The sequence below is a fragment of the Periplaneta americana genome, chromosome 11 (genome assembly GCF_040183065.1).
Source record: "Periplaneta americana isolate PAMFEO1 chromosome 11, P.americana_PAMFEO1_priV1, whole genome shotgun sequence".
In the NCBI taxonomy this organism is placed as follows: Eukaryota; Metazoa; Arthropoda; class Insecta; order Blattodea; family Blattidae; genus Periplaneta; species Periplaneta americana.
In genome coordinates this window covers 74,387-101,113 of record NC_091127.1, presented here as the reverse complement: position 1 = coordinate 101,113, position 26,727 = coordinate 74,387, and the positions used below count along the sequence as shown (strand labels likewise).

Here is a 26,727-nt window from a genome sequence, read left to right as displayed (position 1 = left end):
TCTAGTATAAGTGATGAAATTTCCGAAATTTTACCTCGTACTGCTTACCGTACTTAATATTATTTTCTTTGCAAGAGAGATTGCCACTGTTAAGTACTCACGGAGGTTAAATCCACTGCCTCCCTCTGAATACCATCCTGAGAGAGACTATGCCTAGAACTCAATGTGAGCATGAACGAATCATTCATTTGAATAACTAATGATAAGAATTGTAAGAATCGGTATGAATGAATTGTAACAAAATGGTATGATATCGATTCAATTTACTTGTTTGAGGTAACCTGTCAGCAATCATTTCTGAATCGTACCAAATGCTCCTGAGCAAAAGGATTTACGTTATTTTAACAAGGTTGGTGATAAACACAGATTTTTAACCCTTATTAACCAAATATTGTTTCCCTTTTGTGGACAACCCTGGCACAATGTTCAACACACTATGTGCAGAGGTGCACTCATTACGAGGGATCCGACGGAATGAGCGCCGTCTTGAATCACTAATTGATTATTTATGCATATCATATTATTATGATATAAACTGAGAGGATTCAATCCAGTATCGGAACTGGAATCCGTGTAGCATAGTGGGTAAAGCATCAGCACGCAGAGCTGAAAACTCGGGTTCGAGTCCCGGTGTCGAAGAGAATTTTTCTCCACTCCACTCATCCTTCATCATATGATAACACAGAATTCCTGCACGGAAATATCATATGCACTTCGGTACATCATAATAATATATGCATAAATAATCACTTCCATCGGATTCCGGCCACTTAGTCACTCGTAATGAGTGATCTCTGCAAGTAGTACGTTGGACATTGTACCACTGTCACATATCTGTGACACAGTGCATGAGGGTTGGGCACCAAAGGGAAACTGAGAGGATCCAATCCGGCAACGGAACTGGAATACAGTTTGGCTTAGTAGATAATGCGTCAGCACATAGAGCTGAAAACCCGGGATCGAGTCCCGGTGCCGGAGAGAATTTTTCTCCGCTCCACCCATCCTTCGCTACAATGCGATCGTTTCTATTTCGACTAAGTAAAATATTGGAATATCGTCCATAATAGTGCGTACTGTAATTTTTATCCACATAGTATGAATCAGTACATGAAACATTATTATAGGCCTATGTGTGGTTATCAACTCCGCAAGAATTAAATATCAGTAGGCCTATATGTCTCCAGGATTTAAAATGTTCCAAAATCTTCTAATGCAGTTTTCTCGAAACTAACAGAATGTGGCATAGCCTGTTAATACATAACGCCACTCAAATAATGTTAGGTGAAGATGTGAATAGTCTATTGACAGAAATTCAGCACTTACCTTAGGTTCAGCAGTCTTATCTGGACATTTATCACAACCCATTGTATCGACTGGAGCATTTTTATGTTTCCTCATTTCTCTTATATTATTAATAGCTTCATGCCAATTTTTCGGTTCCCACTTCGATTTCTTGCCCTTATTTCCTGTCGTGATCCCCGAATTACTGGACTCTGGTTGTATATTATCTAGGGATTCATTCTCCTGACACTCTTCGTAACGTATGGACACATGGTGCTCTGTATTGCGTTTCGATTTACTGTGAATACTTTTATCGATGGAGTACTCTTTACTACGGGATGTCTCTGTAACCTCAGCACACTTGTCTCTTGAGTCCTGACGCCTTCTAGAACGAAACGAGTACTTCTTTGCGAGCTTCGTCTCGATTTCATTGGATGCTTTTGATGCCATAGTAAGTAATACTTTAGCCGTTAACATGTAAAACACAGACGCCACTCTTAACAGTTAACAACATAATTACTTCTCCACGTTTATTTTTTGTACGCTTTTACCGAACATCTGTCTCAGTATACCTCGTCCGTTCAACCTGTTCACAGTATACGAAAGATACTTTATACTGTGACCAGTTTGTATATAATTATTTTCTAAATATTCTATAAAGTGTGAAGATGTTGCCCGCCTCTTCCCATACATCCGTCGAACCCATCCATAGACTTATTAAAGGATTACGGGTTGATCCATCCGCCCGGCGCACGTACCCATACTACCAATGCAAATTCAATCAGTGTTGCCAACACGAATCTTAAAAATCCGCTATGAGACCGTGCAGAAACCGCTAAATTGCTATATTGTCAATGTAAAATTAGATTATTTTGCCGCTGTGAGTGCTAAAAATACCCGCTAAATCCCCATATCAGCAATACAAATTTCATAAATTTTACCCGCTAAACTAACACTGAAAACCGCTAGATCTAGCGGGAAACCCGCTGAATTGGCAACACTGAATACAATTTTCAATATTCTTCTCTCCGAACCATTGTTGCAAACATATCGCCCTACAATCTCGCTAACTTTTAAGCAAAAAAGTAGCTTAATTTCTCCAAAGTTTGTTTAGTAGGTTATTTTACGACGCTTTATCAACATCTTAGGTTATTTAGCGTCTGAATGAGATGAAGGTGATAATGCTGGTGAGATAAGTCCAGGGTCCAACACCGAAAGTTGCCCACCATTTGCTCATATTAGGTTGAGGGAAAACCCCGGAAAAAACCTCCAGGTAACTTGCCCCGACCGGGAATCGAACCCGGGCCACCTGGTTTCGCGGCTAGACGCGCTAACCGTTACTTCACAGGTGTGGCCACCAAAGTTTGTTAAAAAATCCCCAGAAATGTCGCTAAAATTAATAATAAATATTACTAAATAAAAATAATAAAAACATACATTTGCGGAGAAAAATATAATTTCCTCGTCATCACCTTCTTCTGTGAAGTCCAACGAGTTAGAAAGAGAATATAGAGGGGTCATGTTGTCCTGTACAGCGCTCTTTCTGGTGCCACCGCGAAACACAGCAGATATGAACGAGCTATAAGCTATAGAAATCATTTCTAGCTCGTTGGTTAAAATAGATAGAGCATGCCTGTCTACTGCGCAGGGTATTAACAGAGCTAGAAGTAGAATATTCTACTTCTAGCTCGTTGGTATCAACATTGAAAACGTAAGTCACGTGACTTTGGTATGTTGCAGACGATTCTGTAGTGTTTTTATACCTGGGGTCTTGCTTTTGATTCATTAATTCAAGTAAGATAATAAGTTATGATATACCGATTATAGTAATGGCGAACTACTGCTGTTGCTATGGATGCAAAGAAAAATACATGAAAAGAAGAAATGAGTAGTTTAATATCAAAGACGGACATCTGTCGTCTCCATAGTTTTGATTTAAGGGCACTTTTTTGTTTCACAGTGTTCTTTGTAGTACTTTAAAACAATTTATTTTTATAAATGTAGTGTTAGAATTTGTATATAGTTTCACCATAACTGAAAGAAGCATGAAAAAATGTATAAGAATCCACATTATCTAAATTTCACCTGAAGGTCAGATGTCTGCCTTTGATATTAAGCTACTCAAATATATCGTTCCATTTGTAACTATCGCACACATCATTTATCCTTCATATAGAAATTTTTTATAGAAATTTATTCCAGGGTTTCTTTTTCTCATCCATTATACTATTCTAAAATATCGCTGATTTTTTATTCCAGTTTTGAAGGTTTTTATGAGCTTTCGGCAGTTAATCTTCCATGATCCCTACTTATCTTTAGTTATTGTAATTTCTAAGTTCAAAATGTACCTACATTACTGAGCATAGACCCCTTCCATTTGTAAATCAAAAACAAAAATATAATATTTAAACCAAAAAAGCTATACTTTCATTCCCTAGACTGGGTGATGTATTCTACGGGCCTACGTGGGCTATACTGCGCATTTTTTTTATTCTATGAATGTATTTCCTTAGTGAATTTTTCCCTTCTCAAGTAATTCCAAATGTTTTTTTAGTCCTAAAAACAAATTGATGTTACAAGTTACTCAGGAGTGTTCAATGCTAGCCATTTTTTTTTCATACCGGTAAATTAATGATATGGTTAAGGCTACTTTCTAGTTGAGACAAAATGGACAGTAAATCCAATAGTTTGTTCATGATTTTTTAAGATGTCGATAAATCCTCTTCTTTGATTATGCTCACGAAAAAATTATCAGTATACCGACTTAATAATGTGACATACATTCTCAAATTTTACAGTTTGTAAAAATCCATACCAATATAAATAAATGTAAAGGACACTCAAAATGTCAGAAAATCGTTTATTGTTTATAAAGAAGAAAATTCTGAAACTAAACAGAACAGCATACAGGGTGATTCAGACCACCCGTAACAGTAATTTATTTCGGAAACTAATGCATTAAAATTTTCGAGAAAAAAATATTTATCACTAAACCACATGTGAACTTTCACTTGAGCTTAATTTCATCAATCAGCTCTAACAGGAAGTAGGATCAGTGGCGTATCACTTTAAAATTTCAAATGGGAGTCCGCGTCTATTAGAGTACCATTAGATAGAGCTCTTCAAAACAAACAACTTTCATAGGAAACGTTTTTACTAATTCCTATTCTTTCAATGAGAAAACGTACAAAAAGATAATGCCATCAATATTGAGAAATATTAAAAGACGAAAACGTAAACAAGACAATTAGTGTTGACTTTTACTTAAAGACTGGACAATTCCATTAATTTTTATAAATGTTCAAACTGTCTGCCGTTCTGAGCAGCACACACCCGTACTCTTCTTCTAACACTGTCAGTGACTCATAACACTTCGTCGTGGTCAAGTGACTGGCAGTTCACGTGGTTTAGTGGTAAATATTTTTGTCTCGAAAATTTTAATGCACTAGATTCCGAAATAAATGGCTTACGTGTGGTCCGAATCACCCATTGCATTTCGTACGTTTTCTCATTGAAAGAATAGGAATTAATAAAAACGTTTCCTATGAAAGTTGTTTGTTTTGAAGAGCTGTATCAAATGGTACCCTATTTGACCCATACTCACATTTGAAATTTTAAAGTGATACGCCACTGATCCTACTTCCTGTTAGAACTGATTGATGAAATCAAGCTCAAGTGAAAGTTCACATGTGGTTTAGTAATAAATATTTTTTTCTCGAAAATTTTAATGCATTAGTTTCCGAAATAAATGACTGTTGCGGGTGGTCTGAATCGCCCTGTATAAGAAGGTTACAATTAAAATATTACATAATTGTGTAGAAGTCTCGTCGCGTTACGATAATGACTAATATTTTTCATTTAACAAAGTATTAAGAGTATTAGGCCTATGAAGTAGTTATAAAACCATCATTAACTAGTTTCATTATAGTATACCTTATATGATTCGCCTACAATCAAACTCCACTTTCTCCAAAATATGAAATGTGGGTTTAAGACATGTCTCACTGCAGAATTTTCCAGGGAATATGATAAACTGCTCGTTTGAAGTCAAACTGCAATTCATATGTTCTTAATTTAACAGCAAAATCACCGTTTGGAGTCTACCTGCACTAGTTTTTCGTCTTTCCTGAAAAATCAGATTTTTTTGATGAAGTGCAGTTTGATTTGATTCTAGGCGACTCATGTATTCGATATTATTATTATTATTATTAGTGTACAAAACATGCATAACCGTTCAATTTGTTCCTCTCCTTATAATGATACAGCAGGCCACGTTCTTCTTTCCATTAATTCTTCACCAGCATGTGTTTTATACAAAGACTAATATTAATAATGCAGTGACATTAAAAACTTTGAATACAAGTCTGAAGGTGAATTAAATCGGAAAATAAGCAGACCAATGGTCTTATACCAAGTCCAAGTGTCTGGGCATTAAGTTTAATAAATAATATACTGCAGGACGAATAGCAGGACTTTAGATAATCAGTGAACTTCATTATACCTAGGTATGATAGGAACAACGTAATATTTCTACTTGTTGTGCTGGATCGAAAAAATCTTTACGTACCTATGTCAGTCAACAGAAATCGGCTGTGTTCGTCCCAAAGTCACGTGATTCGTCCGTGTTTCGATGTTGATACCCCTCAACAGCCTTCTGAGAAGCTATGTGCTCTCTATATGATACTAACTCTATGATTTGCCCCCGTTTCCTCGTTCTGGGCAGCCCAGACTGTAGAGGCTCGCATAAAACCCACCAGATTTTCGTTCCTATAGATTTTTTGCACTAACTGTTAAATATTGCGCAGATAAAATATACCAGCATAAATAATTATTAAACATTCAATACCTAAGCTATAAAATTATACTTGTTTTTTTGAAAGATGGGACATGACAGAGTCGAGAGCAGGTGGTTGTCGAGAACAGGTTATCTTAGAGAGCAGGTAGAATGGGATGTGAACCGGCAGCGTACCGGGCGGCGCGGATGGTGAAGTGAATCCTGGCAGCTTCGGGCCAGGGGAGTGCGGAACCGACACTGAGCAGTTTTGTGATCCTGATACTAGCCATGCTGTTGGTGATTGGAGGAGTGGAACTGAACCCAGGACCTGTGAAGTGTGGAGTATGCAGAAACAATTTGAGGACTGGTCTTCTGTGCAGCACCTGTTCGACGTGGTTTCATTTCAGCTGCCAGAAACTCAAGAGGGACCAGCATATTGAGGAGAACTGGCGGTGTAAGGAACGTATGAGGGATACACCACGGATACAGAAATTGAATCGCTGAAGAAGGAGGTGGCGGAACTGAAAGGGAAGCTGCAGCAGATGGAAGAACGGCTGAGAGAGATGGAAGCAGAGAACAGGCGACTACGCGAGGAACGACACGGGGAGGCGAGCGAGGAGAAGCAGATATTGGTGATGGTGCGACATGTGGGACAGGAAAATAAGGACCTCGAAGTGCTGTGCTGCCCGGGGATACGAGTCGAAGAAGTGAGACAGAAATTGGGGCAACAGGAGAAAAGGGACATAAAAACTGTAATATTACATGTGGGGACCAATGACCTGAGGCGACGATTTGGGTATGTACGACTTGGCAGTAAGGACGAAGGAGCTGCACCCCAGGCAAAGATAAATTATCAGGGAGATAGTGCGGCGAAGAGATTTTCACTGGACTCGGATTGGGCGAATCAATGAGGCAACAAGTAAACTGTATCCTTTTGAACGAGAAAACTTTATGTACCATTACTATGAAATATAGGAATATATATTGTCATGGCATAGGCTGAGGAAGTAAATAAAACTTATGAGGAAGTTTAACAGTAACAAGAACAAGTTCCAACACAAAAAACGTGTTTAATTTATTTTAGTTCTCATCATGTATTAACAAGGTTGAAAACTAACAAAATTCATACAATACTATAGATACTAACTGAAAACAAAGCTTCTTACAGAACTCGTTAAAAGAATACAAATAATATTGCGTGTTTGTACAGCCTTTCACTATACTAATGTATTATGTTCCACAAAGGAAGAAAATCACGTGTACAGTCTTCTACTAACTTCTCTCAAGTAAACAGGATGATTATTATTATTATTAGCAGCAGCAGTAGCAGTAGCAGTAGTAGTATATAATTTTAGAATGAATATTGCAATCTCTGCTCTCTGAGCAAATATAAAATAATGTATGAAACAGAAGTGCTGCAGCAATAAAATCAACCATGCACAATAGGTTTGTATCATATTCATTATTGCTTCTTCTCTGAATTTTCGTTTAAGAATCTGCGTGGATCCAGTAGTGGAAGTTCGGGACACTATAACAAAGTGAAAGCAAGAAAAAAAGTCTGGTAATGCACGCAATATAAAAGTAATAATTTAAAGAGTATACCTACAGAATTCAAGATTCATGTTCTAGGAAAGTGTAATTCAATAATTTTTCAAATTATTATAATTACAACAGTGGTAACCCAATATCATGTCAAGCTGTGAGAATCACCTGGCTTATGTCTGTGATTCTTCATTGTCAGATTTTGTCTTAAGTAGTGCCCACCATCCTGCTCCACGTGGAATAGCGTAGCTAATGCCTTTGTTTTGAGGCGCCTCATCAATTATTTTACAAATTAACTTTTGTCACCAATGAACGGCCTTTTTATTCAATTTCCTCTCTTCTGAAGATTTATCATGCTCACTGTGTCATGGATCCCTCAAACCGAAATGCACTCTAGAATGTATTTCAGTTATCTCATTGTTACTGGTATGTTTAAAACAATTTGTGTAATTGAGACTTTTCACAACTCTATCATTGTTAATAATCGATTACTAATTACCGAGTGAAATTATTATTATTCTTCAGTATATGTGTTTTACTTTTCCAAGTGTATTTCTGGGATGAACTTCATAACCTTCCATAATAGAATGAACAGAATGTATGCTAACAACAGAAACTGCCAGTATATTTTTCTTCTCTTACATGCCACACAGACTTCCAGCTTTACTTTCCTCTCAAAGCAAGTCAGGCTAAAAATTGTCATCTGTATGTCGTCCTGGGTGGTGCAGTCATGCTTGCCAATCAATCCAAGGTTCAAGCCCACTGAAGAGCAATCAGGGTGATAAAAAGCCTTAGCAAGCCTTCCTTTGGAAGGAAAGTACAGCTGTGAAGTAGGAAGTAGCACAGTCCACTCTAATTGGAATGGTGCTGTGCAGCATGTAGCTAGTATTTGATTGTGTTAACAGCATACTGCTAGTGTGTTATGTACTCCCCTGCACGAATGATATTGCAATAGTATATTTGTCATAAAGAAGTGGATATTCTTCACCAAATTAATGAGTTTTTTAGAATCCATTTTAATTCTTAACCTATAAGAAGTTAAGATTCACAGGTATACAAAACAGTTGACTATTTATTTCAACAATGCAGCTTCAAATGGAGAAACCCTAGTGTCTACTGACAACTTCTGATTGAAAATATCCTTCCCGATGAATACTGATCAACTGAGCGAGGTGGCTCAGAGACTCGCATTCGGGAGGTTCCAGGTTCAAACCCTGTGGTAAGCCAATCTGATTTAGAGTTCTTCATGGTTTCTCTCAATCACAAAGGCAAATGCCGGATTGGAAATTCACATACCATGATTCATATCCTAAACATTAAAACACAAGCCATCTATAACACACGACAGTAGAAACAAAATCGCAAATATACTCAACAGCGTGCTGATGTACTCAAAGATCCTACACATGCAATATGACCATGGATGTTAAAGCTTGTATAAATAAATACTGATTGCACAGCACTGTATTGCTCCGCAGACTCTCATTAATGCACTGTGGCATCATGCACAGGTGTGAATGGTCATGCATACAAAATGGGCAGTGTTTGAACTCTTGATGTGTCGTAATGCGAGCAAAGTGACCTAAGACAATAACACACATAAAAATATTATGTCAATCGTACCGTCTCCACCAGACAGAAAATTAGACTGTCACTCAACCTGTCACGTTGCATTGTCAGCAAAATTCTACAAGGAAGCTCACCAATCAGAATTCATATAAATTACTCACAATCAACAGAATTACACATTCCGTGCTACTATTCACATTGCATTGTCAGCAAAATTCTACAAGGAAGTTGACAAAATTGTTGCAACACTCAGGAAGAACAAATTACATGCCACTCATCTCGATATAGGCCAACATGACAATAGTTTTATACAAAGGAAATAAATATAATGATTATATAATTTATTTTTAAGGAAAGTGATACTACTCAGAGTGCTTGTAAAGCAAAGTTTTACCATAGAAACCAAAATTATGTCCCACCTGACACTTTTCTCGCAGCTGGATGGCAACAGGCATTAGGGCATCCAGTACCATTTGTCGTGTTTCGTTGCTGGGATGAGTAGAAAGCCACTCGATGTGGGAATCATTTGACTTCATCTTACCCCAGAATGCACTTGCTTCACGCACGTCATAACATGCCTGTATAATCACAATTATTACACAAAATGTGAATTTAATTTGCTACCCTTGACAGTTTCACACATACATGTACAGTGCTGCACTGTGTAAGGACGCATACAGCAAATTGAAACCAATGTAAACAAAGAAAAAGTTATAAAAGTAACATAGTCTGTTAATATTGAAATTGTTAACAATGCCCGAAGATGTAAGTGAAGTTCCAAAGCATTCCTATTACATCCTTCATACAAGACTTGAAAAGTCTGTTCTTGGCAAAAAAAAGCATCAGAAGAACAGAAATGAAACTGTAGAGGGTTACTTTATTTACTTACTACGAGATGCCATCGCATAATGTGCGCACTCCAATTTTTGACAGTAATATGTAGGGGAAGGGGGAATCCCCACATAATGTGGTTGCTGCTACCTGTGGTAATATACAACAACGATCGAAGTGATTGTGCAGTAGAGGATGATGCAAGAGATGCTGCAGTAGAGGATCACAGTAATACTGATAGTGAATAAGGTAAGAATAATGGTGATGTTACCTTCATAAAGTATACCTAGTTTTTGCTTTATATGTATATACAGAAGAAAGTCTTATCATGCATATTCCGAAGTGATACAGTGTTAAAAGTTTTGTAATCAAGATGTAGAATGCTTTTTTCTTTCTGCTGCAAAATCTTTTTAAAAACACACAGCAGATCTTGGAGGTGCAGCGACGATATTGTGACAGCGACGTGAGATTCGAACTCACGACCAGCGTCCCGCAAGAGAAAAGATCGCGCGGAGCACTTTGGGATGGCGCGCGGCAGAGAGGGGAAAGGGCCAACGCGGCGAGAGAGTGGAGAGAGAGCGCGCGCGCATCTGGTGCTGGTAGAGAGGAGAGGGCTCTGGATTTTTCTGGAGTGCCATCTCTAGAGACGCGTGGAACTTTCGAGGCTACGTCGCTGTGGTTATAAATTACGGACGCGAAGGAACGAGAGCAGAGTTTTCAGTTGATTAGTCAGCCAGTCAGTGAGAAAGCCAGAGCAAGCAAGCCAGTCTTGTGTACCGGAGTTCGACTCGAGTGTGCGTCCGCATCTGCGTCAGCATCCGAAGGCCTGAGTTCGAGTGCAGTGGACCGCAGTTGGAGGGACCTGAGTTCGAGTGCAGTGGACCGCAGTTGGAGGGACCTGAGTTCGAGTGCAGTGGACCGCAGTTGGAGGGACCTGAGTTCGAGTGCAGTGAACTGTCTCTGAAGGTCTGTGGTTCGAGATACTGTGAACTCGAGTGACTGAGATAGAAGAACTGTGAACTGAGAACTGATAGTTCTGATTTGTAAATAGTGCTTTGTAAATATTAGTTAAGATTAACAGTTTATTGTTGTTCGTACTAGTCCAAGTAAATTGTCATTGTCGTCAGTGGAGTGCTATAACGAATACTGTGTTGAGTGAAAATCCAATTGTTGACGAGAGCGTTTAAGGCGAATTGTAGAAAGGAATTATTGTTGTGGCGAATAAATTACATTGTTGTTACTAATAAAATTCACAATATGTACCAAATTCAGCTTATTAAAGCCTTAACATCAGAGTTGTGAGCAGTAGCCTTAGTTAAGAAATTCAATAAAGTTGTGACAAACTGTAGCTCAGCATAGCAATCACTTTTGTTATTTGCCAAATTTCCAGAATGGCCCCGAGGTTCACTCAGCCTCCTATCAAACTGAGTACAGGAGTAAAAAGATGGTCTGAGCGTAGTGTTGAACACACCACCTCATTCTAGTGCCGAGGTAAAGGAATGCATGGAGCCCCACCTCCATGCCCCCATGGAGAGCCTTTACCTTTCTATCATTTATGTTGAGACTGTCTCCAGTTATTTTTATTTTTTTTAGAAAGTGTAATTTGAAAATCTCGAACCTGCCACATGTAGTAGGATTGCTCTTGAGGAACTCTAGACACCACCTTATAAGATCTAAAATTGCTGCCGCATTAAGAAATAAGGGCTGGATAGTAGAAGAAGAAATCTCCTGTCTAGCTGGAAATGGGTCAACGAGACGAGTAGATATTTTAGCGTACAATGCTGACACTAAACAGGGCATCATTGTGGACCCCACGATACGTTTTGAAGTAGATGTCATCAGTCAGCCGAGGTCCACCTTGAGAAGAAGTCGATCTATGAGCCTACAGTCAACTATTTCAAGCTGAAATATGCCTTAATTCACGTTGAGGTATTCGGCTTTTCTCATAGGTGCTCGAGGGGCTATACCAGCTTTTGTCGAAGAATTTCGACGGCCTGCCAACATCTCTAAGGGAAGACATTGTGATAATTGTGTTAAAAAGTCCTGCCATATCCTAATTAATCACATTAATAGCAATTGTAATTTTTCATGCCCTTTACTTTGTTTCTTTTTTTTTTAATTTAATATCTATGTTTACATATGTATTTTAATTTTTTTTGAGGATAAACTGAGTCCGTAAGGGCTACCCTCAGTGGCGGGCAGTTTTGTAATAAAATAAAATATTATTACTTACTCGTAAAATACTGATAGATTCTTCTAAATATTGCACTGAATACCAGCTATAGCACACTGATTTAAAAATGTGGTTGCTTATGCTGCTGCTACGTCAAGGCAGAAGGAGTGATCACACTACTTATTCTATATTCTGACATGCTTGGTACAACCTTTGCCGTGAGCTGAAGTCCTATCTGGTCTGCTTCAGCCTCCAATGCTCTGCTGAACGGCAGGTGGAACAGTACTTTAGTGAAATATCCCGACAGCCACTGAGTTAGCAGAGCAGCGACGTCTGGGAGGACAGCCCACATGAAAGCCAGAGGCACCAGAACCAACAGATCCACTAAATGCAAGCTGCTCATCTGCTCGGCCTGCAAGAGATTTATAAGAATACAAACACTGACTCTCGCATCTTGTGCACTTGTGAGACTCGTAATAAATTCGTACATAGTTTTTCTGAAAAGCATATCTAAATAATGACTAAAGAATTTAGAATAAACTTGGAAATATTGATACAAATATTTACAAGATGAAATTTAAGTCAGAGTAAAAAATGGAGAAGCAGTAAATACTCTTTTAGAACCTAACTTTTTACCATTTTCAATGAATGAAACTATATGAACTAGATTCAATAGCATGTATGTGACATTCTGCATAATTGCTATAGATCTTCAGTCAACAGAATGCGGATTATTTCCAGGATGGTGAAGTCAAGCCAAGAACTGAAAGGCATAATGCAAGACAACGTACATTCAAATTATGGTTATTTTACTATATGCTCATTCTTTATAGGAATGATACTTCAATGATTTTCATGAGAACTAGACATTAAAGGAGTTTTTGCCTTCCAGCCAAAAGTATGATATTGCCACCAAATTGCATTACAGGCTATATTTCGAAAAGTAAGCTGTGTTTATTTAATTTAATGTAAATAAATCTGATGTTCATCTCTAAGAACTAGCAGCAGCAGTGGGAATAGAACTACCTTATGAATACTACATTTGCCATTTCAAAATATAACATTGAAAGAACCATGTATTGTATGAACCTTGTGGATTAAAAGTTAGACATCAATAAACGAAAACACACATGGTTCCATAAAGAAGACTGTCAAAATAAACTGACGAAAGAAAAAATATTTCAGAACTAAAACAGCTGAATTACTGGCAAAACAAGATCACAGAGGAAAAATTCAAAGTCTCCCTCCCACAAATCCATTAGACTACATAGGTATAAAAACAAACCCAACACTAACAGAAGAGGTACCGTAAAGTGGGGTGACTTTGAACGCCGAGGTGACTTTGAACAGTAATTTAGCGCCTTTCTAAATTAAGTGCTGTACCCAATTGCGAAAAAACTGAACTAATTTATTGACAACTTAAACAGTTTTTTCGCAATTGGGTACAGCATTTAATTTAGAAAGGCGCTAAATTACTGTTCAAAGTCACCTCAGCATTCAAAGTCACCCCACTTTACGGTATCAAAATCGATGGATCTACCACAGTTATTACTGCAGGAATCACTGAACACTATCAACGAGATATCCAGATGAATCTATACAGATCTACAGTAAAACATTCGCACAGTACCTAGCATTTGAAGCAGAACTGATGACAGCTCTGAAACACCTTCTATATCAACTATCCATAGTGATACTGGTGGACTCCAAATGAGCTATAGAAGCATTAAACAATTACAACAAGAACAGGAACTATAGAAGAAATAAGAAGCATGTATAAGATATTAACATCACAAGGCAAAACAGTGATAATACAAAGAATCCCCTCTCACATCTGAGGGAATTAAAACAAAATACTCATATATCAAGAAGACAACAGAGATGAACTGAAAGACATATAGTTTCAGAATCACGAAAATCATTCAGTCTGGGAACCGGATATGAACATCTCAAGAAAATAGGAATCATCACAACAAACCAATGCCCAGTGAAGATATCATGAACAAGGATCACCACTATGCTGCAGATGCCTAGACAGAAGAAAGAAGGAAAGAAGGGATCTTCCAGGACTCTACTGGGAAGCAAGAGGATTACTGGCATGAGCTGATCCCTAACCACTGGATACCAACCATATAGGTGGCTTTTATTTTCAAACAAATTTATTTTATGCTCTGAACTGAGGAAAAGAAATGGTTTACTCAAACAGAAAATTTGAAATATTACACAGTTACATTTCTGTGTTAAATGATAACATTTCAGAACCAAGCAGGTGCAACAAAAAATAAGCAGTACATATCATGACCTACTACGAATTACATGTATATACAAATTTAAATCAATCCAGAACACATTTAAAGAAATTAATAATAATTTTGAAGTTATATGTTTACTATAAGCCTCAATGATGAAAACTCATTATTTGGGAACATTAATTAGACAGTCTTTGGATATGATTATTTGTATGTTAAAATTTTAGACGATAAATTTATTTTATGCTCTAAACTGAAAAAAAGAAATGGTTTATTCACTGATTAGTATTAGTATTTATTTATTTAACCCAGTAGAGATTAAGCCATCAGGCCTTCTCTTCCCCTTTACCAGGGGATTACAACTACAATAGCAAGAATACAATTAAAATTATGGCGGTGGTTCAATATGCACACTGCAGTTTTATTTCAGATATCAACTCACCATATGAGAAAGAAGAACATGTGACATTTCATGTGCTAGAATTGCACACAGCTGGTCATCATTTACACAAACATTTAGCATTCCAGTGAAGATGAAGATATGGCCTGTCTGTATGTATGTAAAAAAAAAAAAAAAAAAGGTAACGAAAATAGATTAGAAACACATACTGTTAGTTATAACATATCTATGATATGCAGTCATCGAACACATTTAAAGAGTAGAAATAATTTTAAATTTTGCAGCCTGGTATAATATACAATAATCTCAATGTCTTTCAATTCCTGGTACACTACTTATTATTATTATTATTATTATTATTATTATTATTATTATTATTATCATTATTATTATTATTTTGTTGTTTCTCAAGAAATAAGCTGATAGGTAAGTGCAAAACCCTAGTATAATATATTTCAACAAAATACAAAATATAAATTCAATATGCTATTCATGAAATGGAACCCACAAATGATTGTACAGTAAATTGATATGAAGAAAGCCTTCGACAGAGTAGATAGAAACAAATTATTGAATATTTTAGCACATGATGGTATTCCAAATCAATTAATAACACCTACTTACAATATTTATAATAATAATCATATACAGGTTAGGATTGAAAACAAATATTCAGAATGGAAACGAATAAATCAAGGAGTGAGGCAGGGTTGTAGTTTATCTCCTCTGTAATCACATTATTAAGGAATGGAGATTGATACCACATGAAGTATACCAATAAGTCGTTTGTCCCAAATAGATACGTTATTATTTGCTGATGATATTGTGTTTATGGCAACTTCAGAAGATAATTTACAACATTTGGCTTACAACTTTAATCAAATGGCAGAAAGTTTCAATATGGAAATTTCAACTGAAAAATCTAAAGTTGTTGTTTTCTAATGCCAGGCGTTTGACAATAAAGTTTGCACTCCAATATTTTTCAAAGATATTATCATGACTAGCCACTGAAGCACAGATTTTGAGGTGTTCCGAATCCATTTTTTGGTTTGAGTTGCACAATGGGCAGTTAGGGGACTGATATATTCCAATTCTATGCAGGTGTTTGGCCAAACAATCATGGCCTGTTGCCAATCTAAATGCAGCTACAGACGATTTTCGTGGTAAATCGGGAATTAACTGTGGATTTTGATGCAGAGAGTTCCATTTTTTCCCTTGGGATTGAGTTATCAAATTTTGTTTGTTGAAGTCTAAGTATGTAGATTTAATAAATCTCTTCACAGAGTGATGGCTTTTTTTAGGAAAGGAACCAGTCCATAGCAAAATTTGCATCAATAATAAGATTGAACAAGTTAAAAATTTTAGTTATCTCGGTTACCAAATTTCATGTGAAGAAGAAAAAGATCTGAATGAGAAAATTATTAAATTCAACAGAGCTATGGGAATAATTAATCAGATATTCAAACCAACCTTAGTACAAAAACACACGCGCATCAGAATTTATAAAACATTGGCCAGACCTATACTTTGTTTTGGTAGTGAAGCTTGGACGATTCGTAATATTGATTCACAAAGATTAACGGCGGCAGAAATGAGATTTATGTGTCATACAACAGGATACACGAGAATGGATCACATTAGAAATTTTAACATTATGAAAGAACTGCAGATTGAACCGATTACAGAATACCTACAGAAATACAGACAAAACTGGAGATCACATGTCATCAGAATGCCTAGTTCTAGAATTCCACGCCAAATTGAGAGTGTGGAACATTTAAAGAACTGTATAATTGAAACCTGTGTTAAAGTCACCCCGGAAATGGTACAAAATGTTCTAGCCACATTTTCAATTTTCTCTTCATATATCAAGCTCTTTATATAACCCCAAAAGAAAAAAAATCAAAGGGTGTTAAATCTGGAGACCTGGGCGGCCATTCTACTGGTCCACATCGACCAATCCAATGTTCATGGAACTGTTCGTCCAGTCTGCTGCAACATATCTGTGGCTTAACCTGCCAGAATGAAGAATGATATCAATTCTTTCCTCTTTCAATAATGCCATCACGAAAATCAAGAAATTTGTTATAGGAAAGCTTCAAATAATCACAACAATGCATTGAAACTGTCACAGGTTAACCAAACAGTAAAGCAGGAAAAGTTAATTACCAGAATTGCATAAAAACACATTTTTCAAAGCCTCCTTAGTACCCTAACATATTACAAAATACCTGTAGAAGCAGTAACTACGGTAATGTTTGTGTCATTATTACTGTTATCTTTAAATAACTTGAAAACGATAAGAGATATCTCAAAACGGATTGCACCATTGTTTTTCTCAGAAATTTTCACATGATTTTGAGCACCTACATGAACCCCTTTTCATTTAAAATTTCAAAGTTGCATTCAAAATGGCGTTTTTGTGATAGCTGAGGGCTAGAATCGAATGTGTCTCTGGTAGAGCATTTAGTCTTACAAATACTGGTAACACACCAATAGTGATCGAAAATCAAGCATATGGAAGATATTTATATGGTTCCAGACTTTTGATTCACCCTGTAATTTCAAATGAACTGTGTTTTGGAGATTAAATTAATTCTTACTTCCCAGAAAGAGGTGAGTACATTGGTTTTCTGTAACATAGGCACAGACCATAGAAGCTGGATCTTACGTTGGAAAGGAGAAGAAGAAAAAATAAAAATTGATCATGCTTAGAATATATATAGGAATACTCACTGGCAAAACAAACGCATTCTTGATTGAAGGCTCATCCACGACAGTAACAACCCACTTCCTTTCTCTCAATGGTTGCATATCTTTGTTCTTCATAAGAATTCTGTTTGCCACTTCCGTTACTCTCTTATATGCAGGATGAGAATGAGGCAGGAAACGATCTCTGTGTAAATGAATTTGCTGAAACATGTGCAGTATTCTGTTAGAGACGAAATTTATATACGAAATGCATGATATCAGCACATCACAAATTCAAACTAGTAATACGAAGTTAAAATAAATTCGTATTTCTGGACCATGTCATTTACTGTATGAAAAGTGAATGGCCTTTTTAGCCACCAAAACCATTCCACTGTCACCCATAATTAGTTGCAGAAATACGAATTAATTGTTTTGCTTGACAATGCTTCTTTGTGTTTCTTGGTTTTAGCACAGTCTAGTATATATAGTCACGAAGCTTGAGGTGATGAGAGTACTAGGAACAATAGATAGTGCCGATACTATTTTGCATTGTCTGTGATGAGGCGATGGTAGCGATCCTAGTGGTTAGCAACTATCTGTGGATACATATTCCCTACGTATTGAGCTTCGTGACTGCAAGTACTAGACTGTGGTTTTAGTATGTTTTTGAATATCATTTCTACCACCATGGTCGATTGAAAAAAATAGATTTGCAAATAACACAAAACACTTCATCCACGTCATTTTCAGCACCACTAACAAAAAAAAGGAAAGTCGCCCAAAAACACACACTTTCGCTTCGGTGGCATCTCACTATCACTCAGCAGCATGTACTGACTTGCCTTCCTTCAATCATGTACTGCTTGAACAGTTAAGATTTGATTAGAGCAGTGAGTGATCACGAGGCAGTAGTTCAAAAACAAAGTAGAAAATTTATTTAAATATATTATGTTTGCTGCAGCTATATTACAAACATATAAATATATTTAAATATTTTATACAAACACCTATTTCCATTGTTGTAGTACATTTTTACATATTTTATCAAGTTCCCTGTCTACTTCCTGTTCATGAACTCACATAGTTTCACAGAAGTGACATAATGCAACAATAAACAAAAGAACACTACAAAAATGATCTGGGTTTCAAGTCAGCTCATGGAATCATAAAGCAAAACAAGATACAAAAAAGCAACATCAAAAAGTGGTACACATATAGGTCCTAGGTAGAGCACAATACCAAGGTTTCAAAATTGGGATGTCTGGGATCCCTAAATTGTATTAAGTTAATATGAAATTAAGTTGATAAATAAAACTGTTGATGTGTAATTAAGTTGACGTGTAATGACTTAAGTTAATAGTTAGTAAGATGATGTGTGATTAAGCTAATATGTAATTAAGTTAGTATGTAGTTTTTAATTTTCACATATAAATAATTAAGGTAATCTAGAAGTTTGAGTGTTTGCCATCTTAAAAGCTTATCAATTGCTAAGTGAAATATATTCACTAAATTAGCATGACGAAGTTACATAGATGAACTATGCCTCTTCAGATCATTTTGGTATAAATGTAACAGTGGATTAGAATACAAATATGTCAAAAGTTAAAACAGTTAAAATAGTTAAAATAATTACTGCTAATTAATAAGTTGTTTAAATATAATAATAAAACAATGAAAAAATTAGCTTCCATTAATGCATTGTATGACAAATGGTATTGTTTGTGGCTATGTGTTTACGTGGCACATTTGTTGCTCTTATAACTGAAGTTAATGACAAGGAAAACCGTTGCAAGTTGTGTAAATCAACCAGGCCACATGCAACCGTAAATATTCAAAATGAAAAAGAATTAGTATTGTGCTTAACTATTACTGGTAATTAATAGTTTTCAAAAATTTTTATATAAATGCGGGACTTACATATGACGTTGCAAGCTGTGAGGTTATATTGTTGAATGATGGACACAAGCAGGCTTACAGTGTGTGTCATGTGGGGAAGGTTATCGGTGGGTGGGGATTGGAAGGAACTGATCACGGAGGTTTGTCAATGTTGGTAAATTTAAATAAATTAAACAAAGGTTTGTGTAAATTTCAAATTTTTTTGTTAAGAAGTGATTTCTTTGGCATGCAAATAAGAAACCCCTTCACACCTTTTCTTCCACAAAGAATGCTAACCATATAGCCCATCTGTCACTGATGCAGAATTTCGTATTGATGTGTTGTATGCCTACACATTCTACTGATCTGCATTATAATGACAATCATCACGGACATGGATGGGGGAATTACTGTAACAGAATTCAAGTAAATTCGATGCATCAGAAGAAAAGGGACTGTAGGGGGAATCTATTCGTGCTGTGCATGAAGTTGGAAACACTGATTAAGTTAAATATGAAGTCTGTTTATGTTTCCATAGCAGCTTTTGTTTCACTTTAGGTCTCATCCCAGCTATCTTCTTTCATAATACAATGCATAAGTTCAAGAATGACTTTTTAAAATGGCGCTGTTTTCACATTCTTCAATATACACATCACCAGTACTGTTCTCCAACAAGGGAATGCAAGATGAGGCTGCCATCGTACTATGTTGCTATTCACTAAGAAAGCAACAGTCAGATACTAAATCATAATGCAATGTTCTATTGAAGGTGACCCATATTTATATCCAACTTTTCAATCATTTATTACACATAAATGACAGTACATGAGAGGATCAAATTAGAATGAAACAGTAATAGAGTCATTAGTCATCGTAAGCACTAGCATTTGCTGCTGATGTGACTGACATATCATGTAGCACCCAACCACACTCCTCTCGAATTACTGTTTCTAAAGTGATCACATCCTGCGGTTTACTGGTGGGTAGACCTCCATTCAAGCAGCAATTTTGGTCTTGTCGCTATGGTTATTGGTTCAAGATTTATTTCTTTATACAAAACATATTCCAGAAAATTTTCTGATTAAATGCACATGTTTCGGACCACACTGAGAATAAAATTAAATTAAAGCTTCATTTGGTATGGAATGGGTCACTTAACCTCGTGCTTATACTACTACAGAGCAATAAAAAGTATGGGTCGTCCTGTAGTTGACACACCTGTCTTTTTACCACTAGCCTCTCAAAAATCTAAAACACACACACATCCTGTAATATGATCCAATCTCGTACTTCTGCTTTTCTTTTTCTTCTTTGTATTATTGTGTTATTATTCGACAATCTCATATGCAATTATATGTTTGTATTGAATTTTACATACATTTAAATACATTTCTTGTGTTTACCAAACTACAAGTCTCAAGAGTCGATATATTCAAGAGATAAGTAACTGAACATAAAAATGTGACATTCAATAAAAGAATATATATATAATGACAATATAAATCGCTGAACAGTAGAAAGTAATAAAGCAACAATTAGAAATATAGGGATTTGAACCTAAGGACGTGTCCCTACTACACACTAGTGACCAGCAACTAGCTGACTTGTAAACTACACACTAGGGAGCTTTGGACATGTATGCTTGAGTCATGGCCTTCTTCATAGACTATTTTTCTCAAACCATGACATCACGATGCAGCACTGAATTAAGAAGGCACTTTCCCAGTGCAGTTTCATTATGAGTTATGTGGAAAAGATAAGGATCTAAAATATTACAATACTTAAAAAATATAAAGAACGTCAATGTTGCAGAAACCTTTCATTATACTTCGAATGCACCTTCAGATTTCATAGCTCCAGTTAATTATAAGGCATCCATGTTTATTTAGTGAATAAGTCATCAATCAAGCAAGCATTTTCGTTTACTATGCAGTTTTGAATCATGGCTTGTTATTCACATCCGACTATCTAGTTCACTTCAGCTGTAAATGTACTAGTCTGTAAAGTTGCCCAATCCACTAGGCTTGCTATTAGTTGCACTTCATTACAACCCCTTTTTTATTAAATTAGGCCTACTGTTTACTCTTCAAATTCAGCAATTAAAATTACCATTCCCATGCAGGGATCTTCCCTTGCCATTTCATTCTCTTAAGAGATCACAAATCTTGTTGAAAACAGAAATATTTCACATTATAAGACTCACCAATTCCAATTCCAGATTTGCCACTTGCAGAACTTGATCATTATTGAACACAATGAACTTTCTTCTGCCTGTGATAGGGTCCTCCACAAGATGACTTGAATAATACCACACCACACTAGTTGTAGCCAGGACACTTGAAGCTGTATTATAAAAAAAATAAACACACAGAATATAAAATAAATGCTTAGTAGTTTAATACGACTTATTAGGAGAACTACTTCAGTAATTCACAATGACACATTACGAGACAGCAACATACAACAAGCAGATGAAAGTACACTTCCTGGATCTTGAATTAACTTACAAGAAAATAAAATCTAATTTGCGAAACGTGTGTTCCTACTGCAATACCGGTAATAATTTATGTTCCTAGCCATATATATAAATAAGGATCGAAGCCCAAACTCGTTCCTTAATCGTTTTTATTATGTGTTCATTAAATGCCGGAATGTATATGTGCCAATAGCTTCCTTGAAAGTTTGAGAATGGCATTTAGATCCTTATTTACTAAAGTATTCCATAATAAAAGAATATTATTTCCGCAAATTATATCAGTAATGTATGAATTTAATGTTCTCACATTGCATGTATTACTTTTCATTTTCTAATTTTGGAAGCCAGACTATTTCTAGAAATTTCTGTTGGTAGGAATCCACGAGACATTTCTGGTAGGCGATTTTAAAGAAGCAATGATTTCTTGATTCCAGAGTTGTGTGTGTCTGGTTATATTTGGAGGCATTTAATAATGACAAATAATGACATTACATCATAATACAATAACAGCTGGGCATTATAATTTAATAAATTAAATATATAAAGAAAATGGTAGTACTTCTACCTATTTTTCAAAGCCAATGGAGGACATCGAAGTGCCTGGGCATTAGATGTCACCGCCGCCACCACCACAACCACCACCACTAAATTTGGGAGCCGAGCACGCTAATGGTGAGACATTACATCTTGTCTCCTTGGTTCCAGTGCGGACAATCCATAAGGGATAATCCGTACAATTTGTGGAGCTTGGCTACCGACAATAAAACGGAAATTAGCAAAATATCCATGTGAAACACTTAACACGCCATTAAACAGAGAACAACAAATGACAGTAACTAGTCAACTTAACACACTAATGAACACTAACAAGGAGACTGTATATACGATCACGCTGAAACTTTGCACATAGATCTTCACAAGAGATAGACAAATACAAAAAATTGGCTGCTCATGTTAACTAAGTGCATGAAATTAAAACTTGAATATTATATTTTCAAAGCAGTAAGTAGCCTTACACAGCTGTTGCAGTTCCAGGCCATCTTACTTACGTTTTCCTTACATTTTTATTGTACCTGTACCATGTAGGCACATGCTTATAAACCGAGGTAACTGTCAGAACACGCTCGCTCTGCTGTGTGCATACAGCAAGGATGGAGATGGAAACTGGAAGCATAACATTGAAGAACAGTTTGTTTCTCGTTTTCCTGATTATGTAATCACTGAAAACTTCCGCAGAAATCTTAATTTGGTTAGTAAATTTAGAGAAACCGGATGCACAGAATGGAAAAGGTATGTTGGAAAGGCTACAAAACTAAGAGAAGAATTAGTTGCAAATGTAAAAGAAAAGACGCAGAAGAGTCCTCTTGGCCTTAGAGAGGTTGGCTGCAGAAATCTGCATTTCTTACGGAAGTGCTAATAGCAAAAAGTTACACATGTTTATATACAACATTACGGTAATACACATTAGATTGTCTGGCCATTGGTTTGAAGAAAGTATGACTGAGGACAAGTTGGACCTACACTTTTTTCTGATGGAGCTTGCTGTCGTCAAATTAAAGGTCGTGGAACACAACAATCTACATAAATTCATTGAAACGTCCCTACATCCACAACAAATAGGAGTCTGGGTTGCTATGTCTCAGAGAAGAATTATTGGCCCAATATTTTACGAAGAATCAATAGATGCTAAATTTTATAGAGAGAATATTATAGCAAACTTTTTAGAAGTTCATGAAGACGAACTGCAAGATGGTGCTACAGCACATACGGCACATAATACGATCCAATTCTTGGAAGAGTTTTACAACAGTAGGTTGGTAAGTGCAGGACTATGACTACCAAGATCACCTGATCTGACAACAGTAGATTACTTTCTATGGGGGTATTGCAAAGCGAAAGTGTACGCCAAACATCCCATAAAATTGAAGAATTGCAGACCTACATAGAGGAAACCATACATGGCATTAGTGGAAGCACTCTACAGAAGGTTTTTGTTAATATGTCTAAAAGGTTGAAGCATGTATTGAAATGGATGGAAATCACTTTCAACACCTAATTTAAAAACTTTTGAATTTCCACTTCTCCATATTCATATTGTAACTCCTACACAGCTTCCTAAAACAAGTAAAGGAAAATTAAGGAACTATGTGCCATAGTAAATAACACTGTTTCAAGGCGAACGTGTTGCACTGATGAGTTAAGAGTGCATGTTCTTAAATTTGCAATCTCGAGAGATTTATTTTGTTTATGTAATTATGTTAAACTTTTATTTCATATCCACGTGTCGGTTTCAGGCACATTAGCTTTTTCAGTTTCTCCAGACTTAAGTGTTTGTGGATTTTGCTAACATAAAACAAAATGTGCTTTGTTGATTTCTTAATGACTCACTGTATCATTGCATTTCTATTCCAATATCAGCAACATACCTTTGCTCATCCTATACTTTCATTATACATTCAGGTGGACAGTATTCGCTATGCTAGTATAGGCTAGTTAAAAATGCAAGAAAAAGTTTTTGATGTCACTGTACTTCCTTCTCTTTTCTCCTCCCAGCATAATGTTACAAGAACAAGCCATGGTACAGATGGACATGACCATTGATTTTAAAATTATTAAATTCTCATTGAAATGTAATTTATTTAGATAGTAAAACCTTTATAATTTGCTGTCTTAACATTAATTTTCAAAATGGACTGGTGACACAGCAATGTTACTACCTCAAGACTGTACTGTCGATTCAAATTACATGTATCAGGTGTAAAAGTTAATAGCAAAGAGGCTTCAATTCACCAAACCTAATGATCTGGGATGAAGTATCTATGACTAATATGCGTGTATAAATAATGTGCTCAAGAATAATGATGTGTCATTTGAGGACAAAATTGTAGTTCTGAGAGGCAATTTCAGGCAGGTATTGACTGTTGTCGAGAGCAACCACTGTCCAAAATTCCATATGGTTCACTCCTTTGTGGCCAATATTCAAAATATTTACATGATAAAAATATGCGAGCAAAGCCAAAGGAATGTGACTTACTGCAAATAAGTCATGGCAAATTCCCCCCCCCCCCCAAGTCGATCACGAAAAATCAGACTTGGTTGATTTACCACCCTCCAAATTCCTGAAAGTGATATCACTGAAATATACTGAAATGAAGTTGCCACACTGAAAAATGTATCATGTTTTCTTCAAAAACAGCTAATTAGGCACTAAAGTGAACACTGTAACGAAATCAATGGCATAGTGTTATATCTTATTCCCAGAGCATCGAGGAGTCACAACAGTGTGAATAATTTAATTGCTGAAGATGAGAGCAAATATTTGTAGTTTCCAACTAATTCCTAGATATCTTAGATATAACTTGTCATTTCATAATTTACAATTGAAAGAAGGTTCTATTGTGTTGTTGTTGAGAATTCTTAATGTTTCGCAAGACCTGTTGAATGGTACTCAACTTACAGTTTGGAATATGTACGACAATTGAATAAATTCAATGGGAAAATTGTTCTGGGGCCAGGTATTGATCCTGGGGCCCTTAGCTTAGCGCATCAATGCTCTACCGACTAAGCCAGGCCTGCAGAACTGTAGCTCCTCAGAGTGACTGCCTTACTACCCTTCTTACCCACCGACCTTGTCTACCAGTGCGGTCATGGCGTTCTAGTTACGCTCGACTGCATCAACATTCATTCTCGCGGCAGCAGGTATACAATACACTATCAAGACAATAAAATCCTTAGGAACATACATTCAGAAAGTAGGAGAAAAATGAATGAGGGAAATAAATAAGTTAAGAGACACGTAAAATAAATTTTAAAATGTATGTGTGCATATAATGTAAGAAGGTCTACCTATGTATATATCATCCTACTACTAGTAAAGCCGAAAAGTCCACTTTTTGTGTAAAATAAGTTAAGTAAAGTCCCCGACTTGTCTTTCCGTGCTCTGTATTCTATTAAAATGAAATAAGTCTGAAATGTTGCATGCAGGCAACAAACCAATTACTTTATTTGAAGAATTTATTATGATTTTTCGTGCATTAATAAAGTTTTAATTCCTGTTTTTACACAACTTGCATTACTGGTCTTAACTGGTTTTACTAGTAATAGGACTATAAATAAATCGTACGTTGATAAGTGAGTGATAGCTATATGACCGGATGTCGATGCTGTCATTCAACATTGTAATGCACTCCAGCCAAATAAATAAGTATATAAATAAATAATATATATATATATATATATATATATATAAATAAATACACAATATGCATACTGCAGTTTAAAGACAACTGGAACATGGCAAAATCTAAACCCATGAAGAAATACTACTTCCAAAGGAAATGGGAATATGATTATTTTGTTGTTGAAGACCGAAGAATTGCTTATTTACTGTGTCTCATCCAATTTATTTCTACTCGTCATTTCAATATTAAACTACATTTCAACAAAGCGCATATTAAGAATTATGGAATGCACAAACTTTCAGATAAGTTCATTATTACGAACTGTATATTGATTATTTATTTATATACTGTTAAATTAAGGACGTCACTCGTGTTCATTTTGAATTGAAATGAATAGTGACTTTCAAGCACAGGCGGAGAGAGAACCGTTTCCTTGGGGGGGGGGGGGGAACAAAACCATAGAATCCCGATATAACGAGATTATGGGGGACATCATTTATCTACTCCCCCGTTATAGCTTGACCTTGGTACAGTATATCTGAATATGATCATTTAATAAAGGTATTGTAAAATAAAGTAAAACTGTAACAAAATATACAGTCAATTTTTCTTTCTTTTTTCCTCTTGTACGGAGTAGGGACTCGAAGGCTTACACTGCAGCCTGAGGCTTATTGTGCTTACC

The 26,727-nt window shown here is 36.1% G+C and overlaps 1 protein-coding gene across 9 annotated transcripts in view; it reads right to left on the bottom strand.

Moving 5' to 3' along the window:
* Positions 1 to 26,727, bottom strand: part of Nthl1 (Nth-like DNA glycosylase 1) — a 65,476-nt gene that overhangs the window by 17,664 nt on the left and 21,085 nt on the right. For 7 of the 9 annotated variants that reach the window (XM_069838776.1, XM_069838783.1, XM_069838775.1 and 4 more), the window contains 5 exons: positions 21,592 to 21,731; positions 17,556 to 17,732; positions 14,862 to 14,969; positions 12,382 to 12,582; positions 9,586 to 9,744 (listed from right to left, as the gene is read on the bottom strand). In XM_069838776.1, coding sequence (XP_069694877.1) covers positions 9,586 to 9,744; positions 12,382 to 12,582; positions 14,862 to 14,969; positions 17,556 to 17,732; positions 21,592 to 21,731 — 785 coding nt within the window. Of the gene's footprint in view, positions 1 to 9,585; positions 9,745 to 12,381; positions 12,583 to 14,861; positions 14,970 to 17,555; positions 17,733 to 21,591; positions 21,732 to 22,429; positions 22,616 to 26,727 lie in introns of all 9 variants that reach the window. The other 2 variants (XM_069838784.1, XM_069838782.1) reach the window with 2 other exon arrangements.